The sequence below is a fragment of the Petaurus breviceps genome, unplaced genomic scaffold (genome assembly GCF_028583685.1).
Source record: "Petaurus breviceps papuanus isolate PSGF00001 unplaced genomic scaffold, PetGlider_PUasm1.0 300, whole genome shotgun sequence".
NCBI classification, from domain to species: domain Eukaryota; kingdom Metazoa; phylum Chordata; class Mammalia; order Diprotodontia; family Petauridae; genus Petaurus; species Petaurus breviceps.
This window is the reverse complement of record NW_027186053.1, coordinates 1,506-13,272: the sequence shown is the minus strand read 5'-3', so window position 1 is coordinate 13,272 and position 11,767 is coordinate 1,506. Positions and strand designations below refer to the sequence as shown.

At 52.8% G+C, this 11,767-nt stretch overlaps 1 protein-coding gene across 1 annotated transcript in view; it reads right to left on the bottom strand.

Annotated features, from left to right (window-relative positions):
* The window catches only part of LOC138167775 (ATP-dependent RNA helicase DDX1-like), a 24,248-nt gene extending 16,416 nt beyond the window's left edge, over positions 1–7,832 (bottom strand). Inside the window, exons 1-5 of the mRNA XM_069096737.1 lie at positions 7,683–7,832; positions 6,446–6,497; positions 6,169–6,232; positions 3,861–3,890; positions 1,219–1,315 (exon numbers count right to left, since the gene is read on the bottom strand). Of these exons, the coding sequence (XP_068952838.1) occupies positions 1,219–1,315; positions 3,861–3,890; positions 6,169–6,232; positions 6,446–6,497; positions 7,683–7,698 (259 nt within the window). The 5' untranslated portion in view covers positions 7,699–7,832. The remainder of the gene's footprint in view (positions 1–1,218; positions 1,316–3,860; positions 3,891–6,168; positions 6,233–6,445; positions 6,498–7,682) is intronic.
* Between the last annotated feature and the right edge of the window lie 3,935 nt (positions 7,833–11,767).

The window sequence follows — 11,767 nt, the reverse complement described above, 5'->3', positions numbered from 1 at the left end:
GCCATGTCATGTCATCATGACGGCCAAGACAGGCCGGGAAGGAAAGCTCTGAAAATGGGCTTCCTTCCTTCTTTGCTTCCAGCTGAGGAAGGATCAGTGCTGGAGGCCGAGGGGGAGACAGAGGGAGGGTTAAAAGAGGGAGAGTTAAAAGAACCTGTTTTACTGTTGCACAGCTCTAGATATTAGAAAATTCTGTTTTATGTTGAGCTGAAATTAGCCCCTAAAAGTTCTCCTTCCTAGACACAGGTGTGATCTCTAAAACAGGTCTGTCCATTCTTCCCTCAGAAGAGTCCTTCACACACTGGAAAAAATCCCCTCTCGCCCTCCCACCCACTCGCCCTCCAAGCCCTCACACCCTCTGGCCCTGCTCTGATGTGCCCATGCTGCCCAGCAGTCCAAGCTCAGGAAACATCCAGACACGAGGACAAGCCACATGTCAGAGGGTCCCATCCCATCAGAGACCCCATAGCTTCACTGACCAAACTGTGGCATCCTTACAGTGACTTAAACAATTTGGAATTAGGCTATCTCTTCATATATCATTTGTTATAATACTAGGTTATATTATGCAAATGAATTATTTGAGATATGGCATGGCCCTAAATTATATCCTAAAGACCATAAAAGGCTAAATTGAAAAGAGAACTTCAGAGATCACCTACTGCAACCCTCTCCTGTAACAAATAAGGACACTTGGAGCCAGGAGACATGCAATGACTTGCCCAAGGTCTCCCGGTCAGATGGTGCCCAACCCAGAACCAGAAGGGTTTTTTTTTGGCTTTTACTGCCCTCCCTTCTGTACGACCAAAAGGAATATGGGAGATTGTGAAGCAGAGAAAACTAGACATGCCACCCATGCCCCGAACGAAATGTTAGAAAATTCCTGTGTTCCCTTTCCACGCGGAGGGATCCCCTTTATGCCAGCACGGACTGAAGGGCTCCCAGTCCCCCACACAACACCTTAGCCCCCACAACGTCTCACACAAAACAGACACTGCAATAACATCAGTCTGATCACATTAAATCAAGTCGCACGTTTGGTTCTCCACGTCACGAGAGAATGGCGATTGCTTCTTAAACCTTTACCCATCTGCTGTGCACTCAATGAACAAACACACCAGTTAAGAGTTTAAAAACAAACCCCAAAGTCCCTCAGATGTTCACAGACTGCACGCGTTCACTTCCCGGGCAGACACAACATTCACACCCTGCGATTACCTGCGGCCCCAGTCTTCACGGTGGTCTTCCCCTTCTTGCCCTCCTGCTGGTCTTTCAGGGTCTCATAAACTATCTGGATGACGGGGATACTGAAGGCCTGGAGAAGGAAGGAACTCCGCTTACCAAGACACAGCCACACAAAGGCGACAAACATGCAAACTACAGAGGGCGGCCAGAGGGACATTGTGAAAACCCCCGTGAGTGTCTGTGACCAAACCAAAACTGAAGGAAGGAGGGAAGAGATGGCGGCTCTGGAGGGACAGAAGCCAAGCCTGGGAGGTGAATGGGAAAGCAGGGGACCCACAGCCCGGCAGTCTGCACCTGATTACTCCTGCAGCCCCTCGGCCATGCCCTCCACCACAAAGGCCCCACCTCCATGCCGTCTCTTTCTTGACCATAAGCTGTCTCTCTGCCTTCCCTCAACCCCTCAGTTCTCTCCCGGGCCATCTCCCCAGCTCCTCCTTTCCCTACGCTGACCTCTTAGCAAACCCTACACTGTCCCGTCTGCCCATGGGTTCTTGCCAAGCTTTAGCCTTGAGATGGGATCACTCCTACACATGGGCTGCTGGACAAAGGTGGAGACAGTCACGAAACCACTGGGTTCACTACAAATTGATGTTCTGTGATCTCACCTGGATCCTCACTGCTGCTAGGTAGTCCTGAGGCATATACCCCCTTTATCAGCTTCATTAAACCTGTCCATCCCTCCTCAAACTTCCCATGGGTCCCCAGTGGGGAGCCTTGTCTCACATTTACAGGAAAAACTGAGGCCAATCACATGCTTCCTCTTCCTCATCTCCCCCTTCACCTCTGTCTCACAAGAGGGAGTGGCCTTTCTCCTGACCAAGGCTGCCCTTCTCATCCCGACTCTCTCGTTTACCTTCAAGCTCCGGGCTCATTCCCTCCTACCTGCAAACATGCCCATATCTCCCCCAGTTAAAAAACAATTCTCCATTTGTCCATGTAACCCCACTGACTAACATCCTGTACCTTCCCCCTCTTTTATGGCAAAGCTCCCTGAAAAGACTGTCTACACAAGGGCCTCCACCTCCTCACTGCACCAACACGGCTCTCTCCCAAGTGACCAATGGCCACTTCTCAGCCCTCATTCTCCTTGACCTCTCTGCAGCCTCTGACCCTGCTGAGCACTTTCTCCTGTTTGACACTCTTTTCTCTAGGTTTTCAGGGCACTTCCTTTCTTCTCTCTCTTTCTCCTGATTCTCCTCTCCCTCTCTGATGATTCTTTCTATCTCCTTGGCTGGATCCTCCTCCGGACCACGCCCCCTAAGCACACCTGTTCCCCAGGGCTCTATCCTGGGCCTTCTTCTCTTCTCCCTCCAGACTGCTTCCCTTGGGGATTCATCAGCTGCCACGGATTCAATGACCATCTTTATGCTGCTGATGCTCAGACCTGCCTATCCTGCCCCAAGCTGTCTGCTGATCCCCAGCTCACTTTCAGACATCTCCGAATGGGCATCCAGCAGACACCTGAAACTGGATTTACCCCAAACTGAACTGAGGACCTTTCCCCTAGCCCTCCTGCTTCCTCCCTTCCAGTCCCTCAGGCCCCCGGCCTAGGAGCCATCCTGGGCTCCTCACTCTCACCCCCTAGACCCAAACTGTTGTCAACATTTCTACCTTTACGCCAGCTCTCCAATGCACCCCCTTCTCTCCTGACCCTGCCCCCACCACCTCCCACCTGGTCTAGGACAGTAACTGCTAGGGGCTCCTGCCTGTCTCAGGTCTCTCCCCACTCTGTCCTCCATTCAACCACCAAGGCAATTTTCCTAAAATGCAGGTCTGACTGTGGCACCCCCTTCCACACAGATCTCCAGGGGCTTCTTATTGCCCCCAGGAGCAAATCCAAAGAGTCCTTCCTCACCTATCTCTGCCCTGGCCTGCAGCTCTGCATTGTCTTTATACCTGACACTCCACCCCAATACCCTGTGACCCTGGCCTCCTGGTTGGTCCTTGAATGAGGTCATCTGCCTCTTGACTGGGCCTTTTTGCTGGCTGTGCCCAATGCCTGGAACCTTCACCCTCTTCATCTCTGCCAGCTGAGCTCCTGGGCTCCCTCTTAGGCCCCCCAGAATCCCCTCTTCTCCAGGAAGCCTTCCCAGCCTCCCCTAATTCTTGTGCCTGCCCTCTGTCCTGTCCCCATCTCTCTGTACCGGGCTGTCTGCTTGTCTTCTCCCCCACTATGCTGTAAGCTCCTTTGGGGGAGGGGGGGGTCGTCTTTCCCCTTTCTTTGTATCCCCAACACGGTCCCTGGCACACAGCAGAAGCTTAGTCAAAGTTTATTGGCGGATAGAAGGCAAAACTTTATTAGTGTCAAACCCTGAGAAGTCAAAGGGCACAGGTACTAAGTGTTTACGTGAGGCACATGGCCCTCAAAGAACAGATCCAAATGCCTCACCCAAACACGCCGGGTGTTTTCTTTTAAAACCCCAGCCGGTGCTCGATTTCAAAAGACTCTATTTGAGCACTTTCTGGCAACAAACCGCCCCCGTTCCCTTAGTTAAGGAAATTAAGTTTACACGACTTTCCTCCAACACCCAGTGAAGGGGGCAGCCGCTGATGAGCCCTTCAGAATTCAGTTATATTGCAAACGCATCACAGAAACACTTCATTTTATTACTCACCCCAGTCTTTCCACTTCCTGTTTCTGCGGCCTGCAAGGGAGATAAATTGTTTACAGCTCAGATCAGCAATTAATGACCACCATTAAACTACATTTACAGCACTCCCATTTCCCAATGAGTGCTGGTTAGTATGGCCTGCCTGGCCACTTTCACTTTGAACTCACTCTTCTTCCTGCTTCTCCTAATCCCCAAAAAGAGCCTGGAGGGGCCTTTGTCTGGGGTCTGGGAAGTCACAGGGGCCCCACCAAGCCCTACCCAGAGGCCATAGAGGTGGAGGGGTGAGAGGAGTGGGTGATCCCTTGGGAAGCTGAATCTGAATACGGAAGAGGGGTGCCTCCTGGAGTTCAGAGGTGAGTGGCCTGGCTCCTTCCAGGAATGGTCTCTCTCTCTCTCTCTCTCTCTTTTTTTTTTTTGCTTTTGTGGAAGGGGGAAGGCAGGGCAATTGGGGTTAAGTGACTTGCCCAAGGTCACATGGCTAGTAAGTGTTAAGTGTCTGCGGCTGGATTTGATCTCAGGTCCTCCTGACTTGAGGGCTGGTGCTCTATTCACTGTGCCACCTAGCCGCCCCCAGTCAAGCCATATACAGGAGTCTTGGAGAAACTAAAGCTGTTTGGCCAAAGGAAGGATATGACAGACACCTCCAGGTGTGGACAAGAGGTTGGTCTCGTCCAGCTTGGCCCAGAGAAGACACTGGGCAGTCGTGGGCAGAAGCTACTAAGGCAGATTCAGGTGTGACATAAAGAGTTATTCCCAAGGGGAACAGCTGACTCAGAAAGTGCCCAGCTCCCTCCCAGGGGAGGTCCCCAATATGCCAGGTGACCAATGGCCGGTGAGTTGGAAGGAATACTCGTTTGCAGCAATGGGCTTGACCACTGAGGTCCCTTCCAAGTCTGAGATTCTCTCGGTAGAAAAGTCAGGACCAGCAACCTGGACAAAGAAACAGGCTCTGCCATGGCAGTGAGCTCAGTCATGAGAGGTGCAGACCAGGGACTGGCAATGGGACTGTTAGCTGGCCCACGGGAGTGACAGCAAAGAATGCTCCATGCGGGCACTGCTCCCGGCTGCAGGAGAAGACAAGGAGGGGGGGGCTCATGTCTCAGAATTCTCCCTCTCTCAGGGACAATGAAGCATCCTCCAAAGAACTGAAGAAGTCATACACGGCGGGGAGAAAGGGCCCAGAGTCATGAAAAGCAGACCCTCCAGGTGCTCCCGATGACCCCTCCGATCCACCAGGCACCCATGGCAGGGTGAGAGGGGGACTGTCCACCAAGGTCAGAGGGGTGAGAGTAAGAAAAGAAAGGCAACCGGCAGAGAAAAAAGTAAGTCTGAAGGACGAGAGCAAAAGAGACCAAAGAGGGACGGCTAGGTGGTGCAGAGTAGAGCACCGGCCCTGGAGTCAGGAGGACCTGAGTTCAAATGCAGCCTCAGACACTTAACACAAAACTAGCCGTGTGACCTTGGGCAAGTCACCTAAACCCAATTGCCCTGTCCTTACCCCTCCAAAAAGCAAAAAAAAAAAAAGAGAGACCAAAGAGATGGGGAGGAATCTGCCCCACGCTGGCCAAATCTGGAATGACTGTGGGCCACTCCTGCTGATTCAAGCGAGACAGACGATGCCACCATAAGGGAGCCTGGAAAATGCTGGGAAGGACTCTCAGGCACATGTAATGCTGCTGACTGAAGCAGGGAGTCAGAAGAGAAAGGCAGCTGTGGCTAAGGACCGAGATCTGGGGGTCTGCAGCCCGCCTTAGACTAGAGAAGGAATGGAGAGCTGCTCACCAGGGGCTTGGGGGGCAGGTAAAGCATCTGTAAATATGCTGCCAAGTGACCCCAACATCTGCACCCTCTGATCCAGCCTCGAACACACCCCCATTATTTATAGCAGCACTTTTTGTAGCTTTATAGAACCAGAAAGAAATAGATGTCCCTGGACTGGCTCCAACAAGGGGTGGGGCATAAGCTGTAACAAGAGATGATGAGAAGGGAATGGAGAGAAACCCTTCTCGACTCAGCCACCTGACGACCAAGACTGGGGAAGGAAGACACCCAGGCCCTCATGTTGGGGCGGCTGGGAAGAGGGTGCTAACAGAACCACACACACTGGAGACCTGACCCTGAGAAGGCGGGTCAAGAGACCCAAGCAGGCCTGACCTCGGGTGGGGACCGCTCAGTGCTCCAGAAGGAGCTAGCCGTGGACCAGACAGAAGGCTGGAGAGGGACATCTAGGAGAGGATGACCGCAGACCCGCAGCACCGAGGGCTTACTCCTAAACCTAAAGGTAATTTTAAGAGTCCCACGTTCCACATACCATAAGGACATCACCTCCTCCCAGAATCAACGGGATGGACTCAGCCTGGATATCGGTCGGGAGGCTAAAAAAGACCAGTATCAGGAATCTTAGTGTGAAACAGATAAAAAAAACGAATCCTGAGAGTAACGACTTAACTCAAAGCCCATTAAAACGAAGCCCCACAGACTACTCAAAGTAGCCATCTGTCAACATGCGGTATAAATGGTCGGTGGGTTAGGTAATCGTGGGCAGGCTGCAGCGGGTCTTGGACTGTCTACGCTACACGGACACTCACAGCCAATCCATCTCCTCCACAGCTTGTGCAATCTCAGGCATGACACCCATTTCTGCAAAATGAAGAAGAATTGATTAATTAGTCTAAAAGCTCATCCAGGAACCGAAAACGATCTCATTCCGTCTCAAGTCCCTTCTGCACAGCCCGGGGGCACAAGTCCCGCGGGGCTCCCACGCTCCCCAGTCCACAAGAGGGGCCTGCGGTGGAGGCCCGGAGGGAAGGAAAGGGTGAGGGGGCTGTCAGCCTCAGGTGCCGGCCGGGCCGGGCCTGGGGAGCAGAGCCAGGAAGGGCCGCGGTGTGAAAGCACGCGGGCCAGGGAAACACCTGCCTCAAATAAACCGGCTGGCGTGGAGTTCGGAGTCCGCAGGCCCCCTGCGTGGGACCCTGGACAAGTCCCTGCTCTGGGCCTCTTCTGTAAGAGGAAGCGGGGACTACACTCCCGCCGCCCCGCAGCAGAACGCTCCGGGCAGCACCTGGGCAACGTCCATCCCCCGCGTCCATCCCCGCCCAGCCCCCCGCACGGGGCCGGGGGTCTGCAGGCTCGCCCTGATCTCATCAGGGGGGCACCCGCCCCGGGGGGAAGCCGCGGGAAGCCCAGGGGCGGAGCCGGACCCCCCCTCCCCCTCGGCTCCTAGAGCAGGCGCCTCACGGGATGCGCGTCCTGGGTTTGCATTTGGGGAAACTGAGGCCTGGGGGGCCGGCGGCCAGAGCGGGGGAGGGGCCCGGGGAGGAAGGGACCACGTCTCAGATGGGGACCCTGGAGGTCGGGGAGAGGGCGCCCCGGGTCGGGTCACGTGGCAGTCGGGGGGGGGGGGGGGGGGGGGGGGGGGGGGGGGGGAGGGGAGGGACTCCAAGCCAGGACACCACAGCAACGCCTCGCTCGCCGAGGCCCCGCCCCCACCCCGCCGGCGCGCGAGGATTGGCTAGGACTGAGCCTATGGCGTGTCCGGGAGACGGAGGAGGAGGACGCATGCGCAGAAGGGGTGGGCCAACAGGCACCCCTGGGGGAGGGGCGCAGTGACAGGGAGCCGGGGGACGGTGTGGGGCCGGGGGGAACGCGGCTCGGGGAGGGACCGAGAGGAAAGGACGGGGGTAAAAACCCTGGCGTAGGCCGAAGCCGGACCCAAGTCGCGGGCGGTTCGCCCTCCCCGACGTGTCCGCCAGCTCACGAGGGCCAGCCTGCCCTCCTTCCGCCCCTACGGCCTGCCGGCCGCTCCCTCGACCCCCACGTACGCACCTGAGAAGGCCGCCATCTTAGCGCTGTCTTCCGCCCGGGAGCCCTCGCACGGCCCTAGTGCGCCTGCGCGCCGCGAGGGCGGGCCTTCCCCCCCCCCCCCTTTTTGCACAACCTGGTCCGCGGCCGCCAGGCCCACTGCGCCTGCGCAGCTCTCGGGAGGGGCGGGGCGCCGCTGGGCTCCGTGTGGGGCGGGACCGAGGGGAGACTTGGGTTCGAATGTCTCTCCGCATGACTTGGCCTGTGAGTGCTGGGCAGCTGCTCCAGCCCATTTTACAGAACGAGAAACTGAGGCCCCGAGTGGCCGCGTAACTTCCTCCCTCCCTGCGCTGCCGTCTGGGGGGGTGGGGGTAAAAGAAGGCGCCGAGAGGCTTGGCCCCGCCCGCGGTGCCAGGAGGGTCATTATTGAGCACCTACTGTGTGCCAGGCCCTCAGAAAACGAGCTCCCTGCCAACCTCGGGGTGGAGGGAGGGGGAGCCCGGACCAGCCCCTGAGCCAGCACACCCCCACCCCTTTTATGTGGTCTTTCCCCCTTTGGAGTGTAAGCTCCCGGGGGGCGGGGGTCTTTGTATTTGTGTGACTGGCATATAGTAAGTGCCTAATAAGTGCTTCTTGACTGAGCATCCATGATGCACTAGCAATGGATAAACCCTCCCCACTCTGGGGATGCTTCTCTTCCAACAGGAGGCTTTTATGGGGGCTTGAGGCCTGAACCAGAGAAGGAGCTTCAAGGAAAGGGGGGAGGGGGTTATTATGGAGGTCTGGGGCTGACCTCAGGGTGTGAAAGAGCTGGTCCCAGACCCAGGCTTTAATACCCTGGGCAAGTCCCTTAACCCCTCCATGCTGCCGAGCTTCTGGCTAAGTTACAAAGTAACAATTTATAGTGCTGCAAGTTACAGAGCTACCTGGAGGGGAGGGGGGGGGAAGGGAGGCAGCAAGTCCGTGAAAACGGAGAACTGCTGCATCCCCTGCCCAGGAAAAAGCTGCCTGACCCTGGGATTTTTCTCTCCTGGGCAATTCTTGTGGGTGTCCCAAGTCAGGGCAGCCCCCGGCTCTAGCACCGCATCTCAAAGCTTCAGACCGCATTCTTGTCTTCTGTTCCATCTCTCGAGGCCCAAGAGGGGTTCCTCCACTTCAATCCCGCCCTCACCCCTACATCATCAACATCTCCTTGTGTTGGGAAGAAGCTGGTTGTCCTGCCGGCCAGAGACTTAGATGTGGAGGCAAGGAGAACTCAGTTTAAATCCTTCCTCTGAGGCTGACTTTCTCTGTGACTGGGCAAGGCACTGGAACTCTGAACCCCAGTTTCTCCTTATGTAAAACGGGAGTGATGGTAGTGCCCACCTACAGGGGTTATACCCAAGATGAAATGAAACAGCATTTGTAAGATGCTCTGCAAACCTTAAAAAGCACCATCTCAATACCAGCTTTTATCATTGGCACCTTCACAAACAGGCCCGGACTCTCGCAGACATAAGGAAAGGCCTCTCCTTGACACCGCTTAATGGGAATGCAAATTTGGAAGATCTTCCCTGCCCCTAGGCTAAAGTGCACCTGGAGCCTGGAGAGGGAGGCTTGTTTTTCAGTAGATACTTCTTGATTGGCCAGTGGGTCCAGAAGGTTGTTACATTCTCTGAGCCAGGAGAAGGCTATATAAGCCCTGATGTGAGGCTTTGTTTGGGGGCTCACTTTGAGAAGTGTTCTGTGATTTGATCTGAATTCTGGGAAGCCGTTGTTGAGAGTCCCCCGGCTTTGAAAAACCCAGATGCTGATTTATGTTATGGATGTAATGGTTGGACAGTTTGGAAATCTGTCTACTTGATCTGTTTCTGTCTTGATAATTCTGCCTGTATACTTTGAGGTTGGGGTGCTGACCTTTTTCCCCTGAACAAGGTAAACTATATATGTCTGACTCATTAAAGTAAGCTTGTTAACCCATTTTTAGTTGCTTTCCTTTATCAATGCAGATCCAAGAACCTGTGGTGGCGGCAAACCCTGAGGACGCTTGGGGTGCTTGCTGCTACACCCCGCCATTCATTCAAACGATTCATTTTTCCATTCAAACTCAGCTTTCACTCGCTCTTCCGTCCCTTGTGATCTGGACCCTACCATGCAATGAAAACTGTTCTCTCAATGTTACACAACCTCCACTGGGCTCTCACTGCTGCCAGGCAATCCTACTCTCCTTTATCAACTTCCTTTCCCAGTCTCTACAGTGGTTCTTTCAAACCTTCTCATCCCTCCCCAAACCTCTCATGGCTGTCCCTCCCCCCTCTCTCAGCTGAGACCTTGACCCTCATATTTTACAGAAGAAAATGGATCATCTACCATGAGCACACCCTTCTCCCATCTTCCTCATGTCCTATCACTCAGGTGCTGTCTGGCCCTCTCTCCTCCCTCATGCCTGTCTCACATAAAGAGGCAGCCTCACTCCTGACCAAGGCTGTCAACCTGTTCAAGTGATCCCATAACTCCTCCAATAGGCTGCCCCCTCTGTCATTCTCTACTCATTTCCTACTGCCTGCCAACATGCTCACATCTCCATCATCCTCAAAACGTGAACTTGACCTTTCCATTCCTGCTATCTTTCAGCCTCTATCTCTTCTGCCTTTTGTAGCTAACCTCCCACAAAAGGCCATCCATCCTGGAGGCTCAACTTTCTCTCCTCTCATTTCTCTTCTTAACCACTTATAATCTGGCTTCCAACCTTATCATTCCACCTAATCTGCTCTCTCAAAATTTAGCTGATGCCAAATCCAATGGCCTTTACCCAATGCTCATTCTTCTTGATCTCTCTGTAGTCCCAACTATAATCCTTCCTTTTACAGGAAGCTTCCCCAACTCCTCTTAATTCTAGTACCTTCCCTTGGTTAATTATTTCCTATTTGTCCTGTATTCGGCTTGCTTTGTATATATTTATTTGCATATTGTGACCCCCATTAGATTATATGCTCCCTGAGAGCAGAGACTGTTTTTTGTCTCTTTTTATTCCCAGTACCCCAGAGAGTTGGGCACATAAAAGGCACTTGATTTCTTAACAGCTCAGTCTACGAGCCTTTTCTCAATGTTTTCTCAGTTTTTGACACTGTAGACCAGGACTTCTTGAACTTTTTCCACCCTGGACCCCTTTTCATGATTTGGCAGTGTTTGCTGGGTTGCATGGTCTGAGGGCATACACAGTTCAAAGTGTGCATGTTTTCTGTTCAGAACCAAGACTGCAATGAAGTTGTTCAATGCAACGTGGGCAAGTGCTGCCAGAAACACCTCCAATTCATTATGCATTTGATTTTGAATTAATTTTTGGTTGTTGCACATTCAGAAACCTTTTACTGTTGCCAAATTTTTCACAAACCCATATGGTATAGTGACCTACAATTTAGGAAACACAGCTATAGAACACCTCTTCCTTTGGTTCCCATAACATTCATCTCTCTTGACTCTCCTCCCTTTCTTCTCATTCCTTTTCAATCTCTTTTGCTAGATTATCATCCTTATCTCTCCACTAAGTGTGGGTTTCCCCATAATTCTGTCCTGGGTTTTCTTCTATTATTTCTCTAAATTCTTTTCCCTTGGTGATCTTATCAGGTCTCATAGCTTCAATTATTATCCTTTATTCAGATGACTCCCCAAATCTGTCTGTCCATGTTCATATCCATTCTTTCCATGACACTATCCTTCATATCTTCTGCCATCCCCTTTTCTTTTTCCCTTTGCTTTCCCAACATCAGGGGTTTTCCCAATGATTCTCATCCTCTCATTATGTGGCCAAAATATTTAAGCTTCAACTTCAGTATCTGACTTTCCAATGAATAATCTGAATTACTTTCTTTGAGTAGAGACTGATTTCATCTCCTTGCTATTTAAGGGACTCTCAAAAGTCTTCTCCAGGACCACAATTGAAAAGCATCAATTCTGTGGCACTTGGCTTTCCTTATAGCCCAACTCGAACAACCACATGTTGCTATTGGAAAATCCATAGCTGAGAGTATATAGACCTTTGTTGGCAAGGTGATAGCTCTGTTTTTTAGTCTTCTGTCCAGATGTGACAGAGCTTTCCTTCCAAGGAGTGTTTTTTTAATTTCATGGCT